The 19561-nt window shown below is 35.2% G+C and overlaps 1 protein-coding gene across 8 annotated transcripts in view; it reads left to right on the top strand.

Moving 5' to 3' along the window:
• Positions 1-19561, top strand: part of PHF20L1 (PHD finger protein 20 like 1) — a 59061-nt gene that overhangs the window by 19667 nt on the left and 19833 nt on the right. For 4 of the 8 annotated variants that reach the window (XM_054057143.1, XM_054057142.1, XM_054057144.1 and 1 more), the window contains 7 exons: positions 1346-1428; positions 5150-5402; positions 7388-7573; positions 7766-7972; positions 15445-15663; positions 15863-15919; positions 16939-17043. In XM_054057143.1, the coding sequence (XP_053913118.1) occupies positions 1346-1428; positions 5150-5402; positions 7388-7573; positions 7766-7972; positions 15445-15663; positions 15863-15919; positions 16939-17043 (1110 nt within the window). Of the gene's footprint in view, positions 1-1345; positions 5105-5149; positions 5403-7387; positions 7574-7765; positions 7973-15444; positions 15664-15862; positions 15920-16938; positions 17044-19561 lie in introns of those variants that run through there. The other 4 variants (XM_054057148.1, XM_054057147.1, XM_054057146.1 and 1 more) reach the window with 2 other exon arrangements.

Below are 19561 nucleotides of genomic sequence, written 5' to 3'. Positions count from 1 at the left end.
AGCTTACAGAACAAACCACTTCTGGTTCATTATACCACCCTGTGCTGCTTATTTATTAGGCTCTGTTACTGACAGGGGATGGGGAACTGCTAATACAATAGTGTTAACTGTGTTTCAGTTAGCCTATTTAGCAGTACAATTAATTAGTTTGCACCTCTTGCTGTGGATATTGCTCAGTAAAAGTAGTATGTAAATCATAACTACTTCCTAGTAAATGGAAGCATAATTTAATTTAACATAAAGTACATGAAAGAAAGCTCCTAGTCTTTATTGTGGAGTGCTGAAACGTGATAGCTCTCGAGCAAAATACCACAGTGGGTTTTGTGTGCGTTTTCTTTCAATGTCCTGAATACTTCCTGAGAGCCCAGGCTTCACTAATTTATAATTCCTTGGGCACTGTGCACAGCAAATTAATTTTGAGCACATCTAATTTTTCATAGAACACAAAAGGAATTCCCTGTGGATCTGTCAGCTCAAGTCATGCTTGGGAACTTAAACTCTCCACACCCAATATTGACATTCCCAGGGATTATAATAGTAACTTTTATTCAGATTCATGTTTTTCCAGTTTTATCAGTCTGCTTTGTCTTTATGGCATAGAACTTTTTCTCTCCCTGCATACTTGAGTAATTGGAGTTATTGTGTGAAGCAGAACAGAAGCTATTGCTATATGCTTAGCCAACAAAAAGCTCCCTTGTGTTTATGTTGCCCTGTCTTTTACTGACTTTTTTTTTATAGTAGTAACATCATGAGCGAGGTGACATATTCTGATGAATTTGCTCTCAGTATGGTCTTGTGATTGGGGCAATTTGGGAGCTCCACTGCTGAGAATATTCATTTGGAAATTAAATCCCTTGTACTACTCTGTCTAAGAAAGGTTTGCATGTGTTAGAGTTAAGAAGTAGTAATACAAATTCTGATGCAAATTTCTTAAAGACTATAAAGTGGACAAATAGAAAAGGTCTGTAAATAATTTTGATCTTTCAGAATTTGCTTGGTTTGGCTTGATTTTAAAGCTTGGTTTTAAATAGGCTTGGCTTTAAAGCCCAAGTGCTTGGGCTTTTAAGGGATGGCAATGCATTATTTTGTAATCGATAATTTGATTTTTATCTTGTTAGTGGAAACTCCAGAGAAATACCCCTTGTGAGAGGGCACTCTCATGGGACTGTTCAACTTTCTGTTTCTTTTAATTTAAAGTGTTCAGCTTTGTGTGCAGCTATTTCAAAGACTATTATATTCTGGATATAAGCTCTTCTTATTTCTCTTCTCACTTTTTTTGCTGTTTTCCACAAATTCTTGTTGCAAGCTTCTTCTAACCAAAAATCTCTGCAATTTTTCTCCGAAGGCTTATTGGCATCCAAAGCTGTTGTTGTGGATGGTGCTGAAAAAAAGGAAGGCAACAAAGAAACAGCTCCAGTCCTGGAGCAGGTATGAGATGGTAGAGTTTGATTCTTTTGCAAGGTTCCCACTGGAGTGTGCCATGGAGATGTAGTACCTACAAAAGTAAAACCTGCCCCTTCAGATATAATAGGGAACCTAAAATTGATCTTATGTTTACATTTCTGGCAGAGCCAGGAGTATGGAATTTAATTGTCTCTAAACACAGTGTTGACTTGAATTTTAGTAACAGAAAGCAAAGAAAAAAGAAGTCTCCATGCAACAAATGTGAGACCACCAGTGTCCCAGGGTCCAGTTTTATAGCTGGAACCATGATTGGCATAGGAAAAGGCCTTTACACAAATTTTATGTTTGAAATGGGGGTTTTGGCATCAAGTAAACTTCTTTTAAAAGAAGTTTCTTTTTTTATTGTAAGAGTTTGGTGTTGTAGGCTTGTATGTGTTTTATGAACCGCTCAATGAGCCATACATTTTGCAAGGGTGTGTATTTTAATAAATACAAAAAAGAAACTTTTAAATAATATTAAGGGTCTGATTTTTAAACCTGCATACTTGCAGGATGTGAAGGCTGCCTCTTTATCTTTTGCTGGTTCCATTGTGTTCAGGCACTGCTTGACTCAGAGTTGTGCATTATCTTGCATATTAAAAGGGCTGAATGCCTGAGCATGGTCAAGCAAGCTAAGGATGAGTGGTAGTCTTGATTCAGGACATCTTTGTTTTCCAATGATTTTAATCAGAGCCTTAATGTAGTTTTAATACAGCTTTTTTGTATTCATTTTCATTCTTCTTGAACAGCAGCATTCGAATGAAACAGCCTTGCTGCCCACAATTCTTAAAAGAACGCTTCTGTTCTTAAGTCCCGGCACACTCTACGACCAGTCCCTACCCCAAACTTTATTTGATATTTTGGTTGTACTGGTTATTTACAGATGGTTTATAATTGCGTTGCTGTGGTTTTTCCATTGACACCACATTGGATGCAAGTCTTGTCAATGGAACATGATTTTCTGTTTTTAATGCTGTCCCTGTAATGGCTAATGGAGCCACTGCGGTGTCAATGCATTGACCGATATTTTGCATCAAGGTTTACAATGTATTGACATGACATTCCATTTCTCAAATTTTTGCATATTAAAGATGCTATGATTTTATTGCTACTGTGTGTAATATTTTCAATGTGCAAAAAACTGTGAAATGGCTTACAGCATGTTGTTTTTGGAAGAATCATTACAATGTAAATCTTCTCATGCAGAATCCCATTACAGAGAATGGGACTTTGTGGTTTACATAGACTGTGTATGCAACAGTATAAACTACAGTGCATATTTACTAAAAACTTTTTGTTACTTCTTAGACTTAGTAACTCGGCTGTTTCTGTTTTATTGATTAGATTTTTAAAAAAAGATGTCTCTGTTAGCTGTTAACATGGTAATGGTCTGAAAAACCTCATTTTTGGAAATAACAGTTAAGCTCCTTTAAAGAGGCATCTAAAATTCCAAATTTCCTATTCTTTCTCTTTCTAACTGAAGCCAGAAGCTTCACAAATATTGAAATGATTTACTGTGAGGAGGAAAATTTTTGCCCTTAAAGCTTTTTTCACTAAGTGCAAAATAAAACGGCCGAGTTATAAACCTCCCCATAAGGTTTTCCAATAGCAAAGCTGACAGACCTTAGAGGTTTTGTCTGCTACTGCTGTAAAATTGAATAAGTAAAATATCTTGTAGGGTTTTTTTAAAAATGTCCTACAGAACATGGTAGAAGTATTCAGGCCAATAGCTGAAAACTGACTTTGTTGATGGAAGTTTATTTTATTTATATTTATATATTTTTAGTTTACAGTGGTCTTAAACCCAAAACCTCAGATGATTAGTTACAAATACAGTAGTTTATTTAACTGTATTAGGGTATGTCATGTTATATTTCCTTTTGACCAAGACCTGATTAGATGAATAACATGAATTCATTAAGGTTTTTAATGTTAATTTGTCCTGTTAAGAGGTTAAGCACCTTATCAAAACATTAATTTAATTTTTTAAATCTTGTTTAAATAACTTTGTAATTTGAAAGTAATGGATGCTGTAGTAATGTCTTTCACATCTGTGAAGATGAACAATAAAATTGTTTATTTACAAGTTACGACTCTAATTTCTGGTAGTATCTTTCATAACCAGCATAGGTATACTCCACAGTTCATGGAAATACTTTATTTAAATGAATAAACTGCACTCTAGTACATGTGTTATTGAATTATTCAAAGTAGAACTGTCTGCTGAACGGGTTGCTTTGCACCAGATCTTTATGCGATACTTCCAGCAAGCTATTCATGTAGCATTCAGGGGTGCCCTTTTACAAACATTGAATGTGCACTGGTGGTTTTTTGTTTTGCTTTTTTTTTTTCCATTGGAACACAGGAAGTTCCAGTGGAAAACAAAATTGTGATTTATAACAAAACCCAACTACACCTTCACATCATCAGATATGTGACCTTTTTAGTTTGGATAAAGTGGTGCACACATTCTAGAAATGTTTTCTGCTTTGTTAGTATGGTTCTACTAGATGGTACTATGCTACGTGATGTAACTGGGACAAGAAAGGGGACAAGTTTAAGAACTTATCTTCAGATTTTGAAGTTTGCCATTATTGGGCAAGTTGTAACACATGCACAGTTTATTCAGCAAAGTGGGAAGAACTTCCAGTTAAAAATCTAAAATGCTAATGTCTGTCAATGCATGCTAATTGTCTAAAAATAATACTTCAGTGTGTGTGTTTAGAAGGATGAAAATTGATGAAATTCGAAAGCTGCATTATATGTTGATTGTTATCTGTTATTTTTCTTCAAAAACTGTTTTAACTTTTTAACTCTTTTATCTGCTCATTTTTCCCCAACAGTTAGCAATCTATTTAACCCTGTGGTGCTAGAAGTTGTGATTTCTTCATGTGTTTGCACAAACATATAATGTGGTGAAATCCAGACTCCCAGCACTGAAAGGGGTTGTGTGAGAATGTGTTCAATATTTGGAATCTTTATTGTGTTCAGACATTTCTTAAAGGAGCATTATCAACGTTTTCAGGTTCCTCTTTAGAAATGAAATTTGTGTTTTCCTGCGGAAGTCTTTAATTTATTTTTTTTTAATAGTCAGGGAGATGATTGTGAAGCGAAAATCTTGGCAGCTTTTTTTTTTTAGAACTGCAATCCTCTGAAAAAGAATTGCTTGCTCATCGCAGTGCAAAAGCCTGTCAGGAGTTCAAGGAATGTCTGGACAGTGCTCATCTGGTTTAGTTTTAAGTAGTCCTGTGAGAAGCAAGGAGTTAGACTTGATGCAGATGGGTCCCTTCCAACTTGAAATATTCTATGAATGTAGATCAGTGTATGTATTCTAGTTCATAACAAGTGTTCTCCACGTTACCTTGCACTGACAGTCCTGGGCTACTGAAGATGTAAAAAGCAAACTAAAAAAACTTTTAAGTTTTTTAAATGGGAATAGAGAAAAATTGTTTTGTTTTCAGTTTTTTTGCAGGTATTTCAAATAGTAAATTATGAGGGTGTTCTGAATACTGAAATAATTGATAGTGCTCCTTTAAAAAAAAGTATAATGTGATGCATTTTAAATAGCTTTCATTTGTACTGAAAATAATTTTGCTTTAAAATGTGTTTTGAATACTAAAGTTGCTTTTAAAAAGATCAAAATAGAATACAAGAACTACAGCGAAGAAACTGAAATAAAAGTATCAATTTTTTATTATTTATTCAGGAGATTTCACCTAAACCACAAAGTCAGAAAAAAAATGAAGCTGATATTAGCAGTTCTGCCAACATTCAGAAACCTGCACTGTTATCCTCAACTTTGTCTTCAGGAAAGGCTCGCAGCAAGAAATGCAAACAAGAATCTGGAGATTCTTCTGGGTGTATAAAGCCCCCTAAATCACCACTTTCCCCAGAATTAATACAAGTCGAGGATTTGACGCTGGTCTCTCAGCTCCCTTCTTCTGTGATAAATAAAACTAGTGAGCACAGACATTTTAAAAAAAATACCGTAATTACTTATAAGAGATATACAGAATTTTTTGGGGATTGTAAATGGCTATTGCTTTTAAAAATGAATCTGCTTTAAATAAAAGGTCCAAGTGGGAGAATTAGGGGTAGCTCAGTGTTTTGAAAGTCATATCACATAATAAGACGTATGAATTACTCTACCAGGAATAATACATCTAAATAATATATTTCTATTTATTTATAGAGTTGTGGCTTGTAATGGTTGACTTTCCCTCCAGCTTAGATCTCCACATTAGTATTAACAGTGATACAGGAAAAATCAAACCTCTCTTTCAAAGGGGCCTGATTCATTAAAAAGAAAAGACGTGCACCTTGGTTGTGGACCTTTCTTTCACTGCTTTTAGCAAGCTGATGTGCTGTGCTGTTAACTGTGGCGTTCTTTACTTTATATGATATTCCCTCCAAATATGATGTGAAAGAGAGATGGGTTCAAGATCTCTGTTGGGGAAATATAAAAAATCAGGCTTCTTTGCCTCAAAAAGATACCATAGGTGTTCAGCTTCTTAACGTATGGAACTGATTTGCAAAGTACCAAACTATTTGCTATCAGAATAGGGAAAGGTTTATGCTGCACCTGTTTTCAGTTTTAAAGTATTTTGATAATTTTTTTTTGAGATTACATTAAGCTTTTAGTGTTGCTTAGTGTCAGGCGCTTTGCTGCCTGAAGAACATTAAATGATGAGGCCAAGAGTTGAAATAAACTTGGGTTCCAGTAAGTCAAAAGCTACATTTTTGTTTCACTTTTGGAATAGTGATTGAGAATGGAAGATTATACCTGTATCGTGTGTTCCCCCTAACCTTGATTTGATATTTTCCCTTAGGAGATAGTTTCTTTTAATTCTTTCTCACAGATAACTTTGAATGGCAGAGGGAGGGGTGCAATTTCAGTCACCTTTATTCAGTACACATTGCTATAAATTGTACTCTGATCCCACAAATTATTAGCAGTCATCTATACTGTAGTACGCCTTCCCTCCCTATCCCTAAAACAATGGTAAGTAGCTTTCCTTGAGCATGTTTGTGTTTTGGATTAAGTTAGACTTCTCTGTAGCAATATTTTAAAAATTAGCTCATTTAAAATTTGAGCACTGAATAGCTTACATCTCTAGCTTGATCTCTCAGACTATGGCTTCCAAGTCCTTACCACCTTTAATAAAATTTAGTTTTGCTATGTCTATTTTTAAACCTGTTCACCTTTGACTCAAAACTGCTTAAGAAAAGAAGAGAGCCGGAGTGTAATGATGATTTAAACGTTTTTGTAAGGCAAATACAAATATTTGTGAAACTGAGTGAAATTGGAGAGGTGTAGAAGAGTGTAGGTGTTTTGTTTTTAATGAATCAGGCCTATATCAATCCCCCCATCTTTTTATTTTTTTTTTTGTAAGTGTAAGGTTCTTGAGCCTTCTTACTGGGCCGTTATTGGCAGTGTGCATTTGAAATATAGTTGGAGTATTGATAATAGGTTAGCGGAAAATGGGAGGTGGGATATCAAATTAGCCACTGCTTTTGATTATTTTTTTTAATTTTTACATTATCACTATCCATGACTTTTTAGATCTTTAACTGTGATCATTTGTTCTGTTTACTGTTCAATTCTATTGCCCCCTTCCATTATATGTAGCCTGCTCTCATGTGTTATATGGGAGGGTTGCTATTTGTAAGTACACTGTTTGTCTAAGCCAACAGCCTTTATCAGTGGGGAAGTAGATGCCCTAGTAATGTATAATAAGGAAAAAGCAGAGTCATATCTTGAACATATATCTCTTCTTTTGCCTCTGGTAGTCACAGTTTATAGTTACTTTTACCAGTTCTGCTGTGATCACCAGCTTTGCAAATAAGAGCTATTTAAAGCACCCCCCATCTTTAGATCTCAAATACTGCGGTAAGATTATGGTGTATCTCTCTGCTTCATGAACATTGAAAGATCTCTTTTTAGGTCCATCACAGCCAGTGAATTCCCCTAGATCCTACAAACATAGCCAACGGAGAAGAAGATCACAACGTTTAGCCACTTGCTCCTTGCCTGATGATTCTGTAGAAAAAGTTTCTTCTCCCTCTCCAGTTACTGATGGAAAAGTGTTCTCCATCAGTGGTCAAAACCAACAGTCATCAAAATTGGAGGGTAATGTATCTTAATCTAATAAAGAACTGCCCAAGAGAAATTGAATCATAAAAAATTAGACCTTTCACAGTTTTCATCTAATGGGGTATTTTGACTTATTGTAGCTAAAGCTGTATGGTGTTCCTATGTTATGTAACACTACAATCCAAACTGTTGTTCATTTTTTAATATTACATTTTTTCTTTTATGTAGTACCTGATGTTGCTCATATGTCCCTTGAGAAGCGTGGACCATGTCTCCCTCTTGATTTAAGCCGTAGTTCGGAAGTTGCGGCACCATTATCCACAGAACCCACTTTCCGTAATGAGTATCCCAGTAAAGACAAGGAAGATATTCAGATGATTACATATCTTTCTTCCAAAGCAGTAACTGATGGAAGAGTAGCTACAACAGCGTCAGGTAAAGAGATTCAGTATACCACTAGTTAGGTTTATAGTTGTAAGGTTAAAATGTGTGTGTTTATTCAGTCACACAGAAAGAGGGGACACTTTTTACTTCCTGCACACCTGCAAACCTGCCACTCTTATCTGGGGTCCCTCTGTCTGCATCTTCCACTGGCTTTGAGCTACATTAGCGCTTTTACTAACATACTCTAAGGAGGATCTGAGAGTGTGAAATATAAAAACCAGTATTTCTTTCAGAAATATTTTATTTTGTTAAAACTTGAAATAATCTATGAAGTTGTTTACTAACATACTAATATATACGAAATCTAGATATACTCATTGATCTTGTGGCGTCAGCTTTAAAACTTCATAGCATTTTGTGAGGCATTCAGCATATCTTTATGTTTGCTTCTGTTTACAGTGGAAGTTTTGTCATTTGCTCGCTACAAAATGTTATTTGGAAAATATTTCTGAAAAATCCTCTAGAACGTAAAGACTTGGATCACCCTCACAGAGTAGAGCATAGAGCCCAGTGCTGGAACTGGCTTCCTCTCACTTTGTAACAGTTTATTGGCTACTGTCATTTGAGTGAATTGTTTAGGTAGAGGAAATGAAGAAATTTGGGGAAGGGTTTACATAGTGATTTTGCAGACACTAAGAAAACATGGGTTGTTTCAATCCAGTGTATGTTAGGTGTCCATATACTTTTTTTTTGCTGTAAATAAGACTTACGTGGGTGAGTATTATACCATTTTTGATTGGCTTCCAAGAAAAAAATCTCTTACATGCCTTGAATGGTAAATGTGATGTTTAGTAAGGGAGAACGTGGTCTTAAAGGATATAATTATGGCACTCAAACTATAACTTAGTCTTGTTTAGGAGGAAGAAAAATAAAACAACAGCTTTCCATTGAGCTAATAGAATAGCTGCAGTGTTCAGTAGGTTAGTGAAGCATTTTGTATAGCCTCTTCTTTGGTGTCTGCCCACAGGAGCTGCCTCTGAAAGTGTGAAGTGATTGCTTCATAGTTGTAGCAGAGCTATTTAACCTGATGTAGCAAGAGCTGGGGAGGATTCTTGGATCAATATTGCGTATATCATTGTAATTATTCTTTCTCTCAAAAAAAAAATTAATTTCTTGAACTGTTTTGTCAAAAGAAGAGGTACAGGAATTTCTAATGAGCTGTCTTTTAAGCTTTAAAAATATTAGTTAATTTCCCAAGTGAAACAACGTGACAGTCTTCGTTTGCCTTTGATACACTGCATAGCAGTAGAATTGCAGATTCCTGGGAAGACCACTTTTGTAAAAGTCCTTTTTTCTTATGTCTTCTTCCTCTAAGAGAAGTGCATTTGAGAGTTATATATTTGCCCACTTATAGAACAAGATCATAAAAGAAGCTAACAGCTTCTAACTACCATCTGTTTCTTGATTATTAGAACTCATTTCAGTTACTAGGAATTCAACTTCTGGCTTTTCTGAGATGTTTTCTGGATCATTTAATGTATAATTGTGTTTGGGCACTGGAACAGGCTGCCCGGGGAGGTGGTTGAGTCACCTTCCCTGGAGGTGTTTAAGGGACAGGTGGATGAGGTGCCGAGGGGCATGGTTTAGGGAGTGTTAGGAATGGTTGGACTCGATGACCCAGTGGGTCCTTTCCAACCTAGTGATTCTGTGATTCTATTATTCTAATGCTGATGGATATTTATTTTATTTTATTTGTGGCCTGCTTCTGTCACAGGACTGGCTTCAAGTCTGAGCGAGCTGGTTCTAAACCCAGCATCCATGAGTACGTTTGTACCTTTTTATTTGTTGAGCTGGGTCATGGTCTTGGCTACAGCTGAGTCTAAAGAATTCATCTATTTCATTTATAGCCATCTTTATTTATGACTCAAAAATATTTGACACGTACACATGCTTTGTCAGAGAAGACCATTGCCTGACAAAACTATCTGGTACTACTACTTGAGTCCAGAGCAGGAAGTTGGGAGTACTTGCAACATGTGCTGCAGGATACAGTTTATACTCTATTTAAAGCTTAGTGGAGCTTTTTTGAACCTACATAAGTTTGAGTCCAGCTCTCAAGAAACTGATTCTCCAGCTACCTTTTTTTCTTGTAGTTTTTTTTGCCTTCTAGACAGACTTGTTTGGTTTTTTTTCCTAATTTTCGTGTAATACAGTTATCTTTCATGTAGAACTTTGTTGTGAGCTTTAATGCTGACTTTTTGTCCAAATGTTAGTTTTCAGAATTATGCAGCCGAGGATGCACTTAAGCAGTCTAAGCTTTGTTTTGTGGGCTGAAAGACTTACTATAAGCAGTTTGATATCTTTAATTCAGAGATTTCATAGAAAATTTCTTAGTTAGCCAACTGTCATTAGTATCTCTAGGATTCTGCAACTGAAGTATGTGTCTTTTGGGTTCATCTCAAGCTTCTAACTCTGAAACTTGTTTGTCTCTATCCTTCTCATGTTCTCAGAAGAATAAGGAAAATGTAGATTTTAAATTCAGGTTTTAAACCTCTGGAGTTACTGTACACTGTTAAATAGCTTTTGTTGTGTTCTCTACTCTAGAAGGCACCTTTTTGCTTTTGAAATAGCACAGATTCTCTGGTCGTGTTGCTTAAGCACACAGAAGTACACAAAATTCTTGCATACTTCGGGAGAACAAATAGAATCCACACTATTTAGCACTACTTCTCTAATGAGCCTGTTTAAACAACGTCAAGCCAATATATAAAGGAGAGGTGCCCAAAGCTTTCCTTTTTCATTCCTGTTGATGCTTGAAGTTGAGAAAAGTTATTCAGGAATGCCTACCTAGATGTAATTTAATTTATTGAATTGTTTAGTATATGCATTGTGACTCTATGCATTGCAATTTGAGAACTTTGGTGTAAAATCCAAATTACTCTGTAATTATGTCTTTGATCTGAAAGAACCACTTTAAATCAATGTCCTTTTAAGTTATTTCTGCTGTTTAGATTTTATTGACACTTTCTGGACAGATAGTGTTATAGATTTTGACAACACTATGAAATTTGCTAAGTGCACTTAAATTGAACCTGGCTGTCTTTATAATAGCTGAAGTAGATAGCTGACGGTAGATAGTTTCAGATATTGCGGAGGTAATGGAAGTATTTAGCCTGAAACAACCTATTATAATCACTGACCCTTCTGTCAAAGAGCTGTAGTGTTTTAGACTTCTAATGGGAGTTACCAGTTGAGTCAATTGAAAATATAATTTTATGTTATTGATGCATTTCATTGACTTCTTTATTTAAAAGTTACTGACTTGATGCTCTTTAAATGGGAGGAGATGAGGTGCACTGAAGTGCAAAAGCAGAAATGGCAGTTCACAGTACTGACAAGTAGCATCTTTCTCAAAAATCATTGCTCGAAATGAACAATTTGCAATTTCGTAAAGGCAACACAAAAGCACTGTGATCAATTCCTTCAGTCCACAGGCTACATGGAATTACTGTGCACTTAGGTAGGCACTGGTATACTAACAGGTAATTATTGAACAGAGGTACTGCTTTGCCTAAACTGGTGTATGGACCTACTTGTGATCACCTGATATTGTACGCATGTAACTAAGGATCCTTGCTTTCATTTATCGCACTGCTTTAAATGCAGATAACTGGGCTTTTTGTCACTTAGCCTTTCATAGACTTTAAATTCACAGTCAGGCTGAATATATGCAAAACACTAATTTTCCAGTTCTGACTACATGAAGTTTCAGATCTTTCTGTACTTGTAGTTTTCCTTAAATTCATGGTAATTTTTCTTCATTTCTGTAAATACACCATTTGAGTTAGTTTAGCTGTTATGTTTTGAGTTAAGATAATTTCAGCAAGCCATCTGGGTTTTAAAATATAATTAAAAGGAAAATATTGTTACATTTACTAAGACAACAATAGTGATATATTTATAAAAATATAACAATATTATCATTAGCTGTTATTTCCTGTTCTAGCTGATTTTGTCTAGACGATTTTGCAAGTAAGCTAACATTAGGTTAACCTAGTACTAAAAGAAAAAAAATGTGTAATTTTACATAATTTTATTGGAAATAGTTTACTGCAGCAGGAACAAGAAACGGCTGATGTACCAAATTTTCAGAAAATAAGAGCGGTCTCTCTTTTCTGAAGAGAGCTCTTGCTGATGTTATTGGATACTCTGCTTTTAAGAGAGAGATTCACAAGACTCTCATAAACTAGAGCTCATTACTTGGGAGTCTGCCCTTCTGATCTATGCCCTGAAGTTCCCACCTGATTCTTGGGGTAGCTAGCGGAAGGCAATCAAGAACTCTCATGTCCTTCATCCTTCCTAAAGAAGTCACTTTGTGCAGGATCTGGTACTCATCTGTTTAATCTTTTTAAAGCCTGTTTAGGTATAAGATTCGTCCTATGCACTGGAGATTCAAACCACAAAATTAATTATGATAGGACTATAAATTATGCTGGTTATGTTAATGATTTAAGTTGTATGTTAATGCAGATGGTGTTTCTGTTATTAAGAATATTAAAACATCAAAAGCTAAGGAATAGAATATCATTCAACAAAAGTCACTTCATGTTGATACAGTTTATTTTAATTTGCTGAACCAAGTTGTACTACTAAAAGCCCATCTGTGCTGCAGCACTTGTTCCTCCTCTTCTGTGCTTGTGCTTGCATGGGGGAGGCTTGTGTTGCTTCACTGTGCCAGGCCAGAAGAGATAGCACTGGAAGTGTGTTGTAAAGCAGACTGAAAATTGCTGTGGTTTGCATTTGGTTTCAGTCTGAAATCAATCTTCTGGTGATAAAATTGATCTTGGAACAAAGACATAATCAGTGGTTTATCAAGTCTAATTTCTAAACATCTTTCTCTCTGCTGAGTGTTAATTGCAGACCTCCCACACTTCGCTGTGTGGGAGGTGGCTGACTAGGTTCCTTAACAGGAATGAAATTGGAATGAAAAGTAACAGTTAAAAAAAATATGGTAGTATTTCCACAAAAGAATTTTCTTATAAACTAATATCTTTCTTGCTGTATTTTTGACTTGCCTTTCAGACTGCGATTGTCTACTTTGCCTGATTTTGTGGTTACTTGCAGGGCATAGTGGTTGCACAGTTGAAGATTAGACTTTGCAAGCCTGAAGACTTTATTTAGGATTTGAGAATTTATGATTCTCTATCTAGAATGATTTCTGATTAATATAAGTAAAAGTAAAGACTATCATTGCAGTGTATGCAGGCGTAATAGTAATTTCTCTTTTCAGGTTACTCTGGAAAGGCAGTCTGAAGAGCTCTGTCATTAACATGGGAGTTTGTGTAACTGTAGCAGATTTCTGCTTAACATAGATGCTGTCTCAAACAGTTATTTAGTTACAAGCTGATTACTTTGTCAGATGTGCTTGTGTTGAAAGTTTTGTTGTGTTGTGGCTATTGATATCAGAACATGTTTGAATGTCTAAGGTCAGGATTTCTCATGAATAATGAACCTTAAATATGAATTCATCTAATATTGAGACTACATATCTCTTGAGATTGTTTGGACTGAGTGTTCTCACATCTTTTCATCAAAGTGGTAGTGACCTAACCAAATTGGGTGAACCTTTTGTTCTCTTTTTAGAAATGAGACAAGACGTTGATGGTGTGATAATGTGGAAAAGTGTCACTTTTTTATTTTACTGAGGTGTTAAAATATACTCATTGCTTCACAGGAGGCGAAGCTTTTCAGTCCTGTAACAGACACAAATGTTAGTTAGGAAACCCAAGAAAGAAATAATTTGGGTAGTATTTTATATCGATCCTAAGTATCCCAGCAGGCTAAGTCCACTTAAAACACAGAGACAGACAGGAAGCTATGTAGTAGACTGGTCTTGAAAGGATGGTGGGTTTGAGTGAGATGGTTGATTTGAGGTAGTGGAAAGGCTTAAGTAGCCTCAACCATGGTTGTGCAGCTTGTGTCTTGTGTTAGAAGCCAGTACGCAGAATGGAGCAGCTGCTTCTGGCTTCTGTGTAGGATTGCATGATATGGTGATGTCTTGCATCTTGCAGCTGGGAACATCTGGCATTTAGAGTGCTGTGTGGTGTGGTAAGTGATATACTATGTCTATCACTTTTTGCTGCCCTTGTGGCTTTCTCACTCTGTGGCATTTGGATTGTTTTCCTGAGAAGGCTGCCTGGGGGCTGGAGTAAGTTTTGTGTAGTGTGTGCATTATATCTAGGTGTGGTAGAACCATGTTGATCTGTCCAAGCTTGGAAGGCTGCCTTACAGAGTCAACCTTAAGATATTCTTGCCTTTTCCAGAATCCTTTTATGACTGATGAATTTACTGTATTATCTTAACACTGCTTACTTAAATGCGTTTGTTGCTTTTATGACTGAATAATTAAAAAGGAACCCATTCCGGATCAGCTTCAGGTTAGGCCTTGTTTACTATCTTGACCACAAGTGGGTGTTTTTCAGGGCTTTTTGTATCAGCGCTTTAACCTGCAAGTGATCTTTTACGTGCTGATACTTTTGTTGGAATCATATACTGAGAGACACTGAAGGTGACTGTGGCCTTTAAGTGGTTCAAGCTGACATTGAGGATCCTGAACCCATTAAGACATTGCAGAGCTGCATTTTTGTACTGTGTGTCCTTGACATGATCCTGGAATATTCTCAATGGTCCAATGAAGATTCGGCTTTCCTAATTACATTTAAATGAAACTTACAGTTCTGTTACTGTCTTCATCAACATTAAAAGAATTTTGAGTGATTTCAGTAATGTTCTTTAGAAATAACTTTTCTAGTTTAATTATTTGAAAATTCCATTCTTATATTTGATTATAATTATTAGCAATGAATATTATAATTTGAGTTTTGTTTTGCCATGTTATCTCCTAATTTGCATCAGGTAAAGATTAAAAAACACCAAAGTATTTCACTGAATAAACTTTTTTGAATTGTGCAAGAAAAGTATTGTCAGTACATGATGCTGAATTCTGACAGATTAGCACACTATTTTGCATGTAATTCAAATTGGATTAAATATACACATGAAAGACAGTGAATAATTTAAATATTAAAATAAATGAAAATTGTAGTAAGGAGAAGTGTACATTTAATATATAGCACTAAAAGTGTTGTAGCAGAGCTTAGTTTCTCTGTTCACACAATGGAATATTAACCTAAACTATATTCACAATGTCAATACCTTTAACCCTTACTTTTTATATGGGTTGCAGTTACAGTGAAGTAAAAAGGAAACAAAAAGGCTAAAAAGTAGCAGCAAAAGTGCACATTAAACAGTACAAGAAGTTTAAAAGTGAGTGCAAATTCCAAAACGAAACTTTTGTGGCAGATATTGTCTGGTATGTAAGACTAAGACCTAGGCATTCATATGCAGTAATTGTATGTTAAGTGTGATGATATTATTACTTGATATTTCAGTGATCTGAACCAGGCAGTGATATGGCTGCAATATTTATGGAATGCCTAGTAAATCTGTCTTCTTGTTTTCAGCACCCTCGTCCCATGTACATGCCTTGCATCTGGAAATGCCTTTAACCAGTAGTCTAAAGTTAACCAAAGGGAATAGTAGAAAAAAGAGGTCTTCCACATCAGTGAGCTCTGAAGGGACAGAGATACAGTGCTCTGTGCCTGTAAAGGAGAAATGTTTTGAAAGTCTGAAGGAGAAAATATTAAAGAACGTGATTGAGAAGGACAAGCATTCAGAAGTTGGTAAACTACGCTACTTTTTGTTTCCAGTGATTTAGACAATAAAAATAATTGTAAAGTGACATTAAAAATAATTTTATTGTTTGTATGTTTCTTCTTATTATGTACCATTAGGATTTTTTATGATCTAATGAATTTTACAAGAAAGTGGGTCATCAGCCAGACATTGCACTTATGTCATATATTCTCTTTCAATTTGCAGGTGCAGCAAGAATGGAAAGAAAGGGAAAAGTGGAAGAGAAAAGTTCCTCGACATACGGTATGTACAGAGCAATAATATCTTCAGGAGAAAAGGACAAGTTCTTTGACACTTGATGTCCCTGAAGAGCAAATGTAAAAGTGTAAAATATTTCCTGGGTCCAGCTGCACATCTTTTGTTTGTTTAGGTCTTAAAAACAGCTTTTACATGTAGAGAAGTTTATAGTAGAAGAATAATTCTATATGAAAGAAGATGAAAATGCCCATAGCAAACATTTGGAAGGAAGTCCCTGAGAGGCCTGAATAATAACTGATGGATTTAGGGGGATGAAAAGACAACAGTCAAGTGTTACTAGCAAAACATTTGGCAATTCTTGAAAGTAAATATAAGTTAAGAGGATTTGGGGTTTATCCTGTTAAAAAAAAAATATATTAGACATGGACAAGAATTCATGATTGATTCTGCCTGTTTTTTCCAGGAGGTAAAAGTTCTGGTTCTGTAATGCCCAAGGAAATAATAGGACTACAATTTGTGTGCAGGAAATGATCCTTAAGTACTGTCTTTAAGGATTTATTTTCTGCAGTAAATCAATTTCCTCACTATTGATCTCACTACTAATTGCTTAAAAATTATTATGAAGTGACAATGTGTGGGATATATTTTGTCTGGGGAGGATTACTGTGTTTTTAAGACAATGTTATCTTTTTACTTTGGAATTTTGCACTGCTGAAAGCTTTTTCTCTTGCCCGAACACTTTTGTTATAAGCTGTAACTAAAATAGATATTATAACCTGTTTAAATCATGTCATTTAATTTTGTATGCTTTGCTCTTTTTCTGCTATGATAACACATTTGGAAATACTTAAAATAGTAAAATGTTCTGTTAGAGAGATTCCTTTGAAACATTCTACTACCAGTTAATAAGACACGCCTAAGATGTCATGTAAATTAACTGAACCATTTTGATCTGATTAAGGAACTGGAATACTTGATTTTGAATGTCATGTTTAGGTTAAGCCATATGAAGCAAGTAATTTGGAATGGTATTGCTGTTTTAAAATGTTTAATATTTATTTCAGGTAAAAAGAAAGAAAAGGAAAAGGAGAAAAAGGAGAAAAAGGAGAAAGATCATAAATCAAAGCAGAAAAAGAAGAAGAAAAAAAAGAAGAAATCTAAACAGCATGGTAAGTTCAATTTTATTTTTTTTACATAAGGAGAACTAGTCAGTGTATTCCTGACAATAGATGTGAAAAATTGTCTCTAAACAATGCAAATGTCAAATTTTAGAAATTCCAAATATTTTTTTGTTTTAAATGTTGAAAGGACACATTGTGACTTTCTTTGCTTTTTATTTGTAGCCTGTTCTAGCATGATAGATATTTCATAGATTTTTTTTTTTAATTCCTTCAAAATATATACTTGTTCTTCTTTTCTCTTCAGATTTTTCATTTCAAGCTCTGTATGCACATCCTATGTATTTTACTTGGACAGTAAAATTAAATCTAGTCTGTTGCTAAATTTCAGTGGTTTACTAAATTAACAGCTGAAGTTAGTCTCTGTTGCAACAACCTTGTCTGTTGACAAATGGTAATTCTATTTGTCTTCACCTCACTTCTCTCTTCCAGTTCTTTGATAATATCACTCATCTTTTTCTTTTCCATTATTTCTGTTCCATAGAGGGACAAAAATATTTTTGGTTTTTAGGTATGAGGCTCTGGGTAGCTTATTTCTTTTTTCAACAAAACAAAATCCCTTTCAAAACCCCTTTCTTTTTTTTATTCCTTGTTTTAGAAGTATTTCTATAAAAGTGTGTTTTAATATTTTAGTGCCATCCATTGTGTAATGCTCCTTGGCATGATTTTTGTGGAAAAACTGGGCAGTGTTTGGATTCTCTTTTTTCCCCACAAATGGATAATTATCTTGCTGATCAGTACAATTTTACTGTTTCTTTGTATTTCTTCCCCTTTTCTTCATCCTTTTCTTTTAATTTCCCATAAAATCATAATACAGGTTGCTTGTTTTACCTTTTTTATTGCATCCAGTAGTCTAAGTTGCAGCCTTAGGGCAATAGAAATAACAGAGCAAATTCAGACTCATGCAGTCGTTTCTTCTTGCCCAAGTCTAAACTATATTTTTTGTATGCTATGGCTCCTTACTTCAAAAATTGATTCAGGACTTAAAATGGTCCTGATTATTTTTATCTTCCTGCTGATTTTTGGTGTGTGTGTGTGGTTTTTTGTTTTTTTTTTTTTTTCTTTTAGAACAACTTTAAATATGCAGAAGTTTAAAAATGAGAGCATTTTTTTCTCATGTGGGAAAACCCAGTGCATTAAATCAAGCTTCTGACCACAGACTTTTAAAGAAGCCTTGTGTTTTTCCAGTGTGAATATGCGTTTGTCCTAACCGTTTGCTATAAGATGGAAATGCTCCCAAAAAATTAAGTGCTTGAATGTGAACAGCAGTAACCCAGGTTTCATGTACTTCATCTTTATATTCAATAATATAATCTACGAACTGCAAGTGTTTATTTTACCTAAAAAGTTATTGGGAGTTTATTACTTGCACTGGGAAGATTATACTGGTGAATGCTGGGTATGCAAGAGCCAAAGCAAAACCTCAAGACCCTGAGCAGTTCTGACTACTACATCCATGACTATTAAAACATGGCAGAGTGAGTTAACACTCCCCACACGTTCTATTTTTAGGGAGATACTAAAAACTAATGTGCCATCACCTTGTGTAGGGCTATATCCCCAGCAGCACTCTCAGTTCAGTTTGGTAAGAGTAAGAAAAATGTTTTATAGTTCTCTTTTTGAGTATTGACAGACAGAATGTTGCTATGAAAGTGTTTGGAAAAGAACTTGCATAAAAATAAGCAAAATTATGATTGAAGTATTTGCCAAAAGATCTGTTGAGCAGAGCTGTTTTAAAAGGTACAGATTTGAAATGCATTCAGACGTACAGATTTATATTTTCTAGTGGGGTAACATTTAAATGATGTTTCTGCCAGCCTTCTGTTTGATGCATTTCCAGAGAGAAAGGTAAATAAAGAATTCATCCGCTGTCTTTGTGTTGAATTCCGGAATTTAGATGAATCAGCAGAAAATGCTCATGCACACAGTCCAGGAGATTTGGGAGGAGCTGGTCAGACTGGTGCCTCTCATATAAGCATGGGATACTTTGCTGTTTCATGAAACACTGTGCTTGAGATTAGAGAATCTAAGGCTTCGCGTTGTCTTGGGCTGGTTCCATGCTCCTCCAATATGCAATGTGTTTTGCAAACCCCATTCATCCAAGTTGATTCAAGAAGAGTACCTTTTGCAAATCAACATTGGAGACGTGTTCTTGTGCCCAGTATTGTTCTTTGGTTTTATGCTGTTGAAGTTGTAAGTTGGGTTGTTGTGGCATTTGGTATTAGGAGAAAACTGTACCTCCCAGTGCCCCAACAAATAGAAATCCTAAATTTAGATGCAGAAAGCAGTGTGGTAAAATTTAAGCATTTTATTCTTTGCGAATTCATCTTATGAAAATCTAGTTCTGGAAATAGAGATATTATGCCTGAATATAAATTTCTTTGTTTTGTGCAAAGCTTTGAAACAAACAAATAAAAAAACCCCAACAAATCCATTTCTGTGCTCTGATATATGCATAATTGACTGTTCGTATAAAACCCATTTAACACAGAAGGTAGTTAATTCCTGT

This window comes from Cuculus canorus, chromosome 2, assembly GCF_017976375.1.
Source record: "Cuculus canorus isolate bCucCan1 chromosome 2, bCucCan1.pri, whole genome shotgun sequence".
NCBI classification, from domain to species: domain Eukaryota; kingdom Metazoa; phylum Chordata; class Aves; order Cuculiformes; family Cuculidae; genus Cuculus; species Cuculus canorus.
This window is presented reverse-complemented; position numbering and strand designations above follow the sequence as displayed.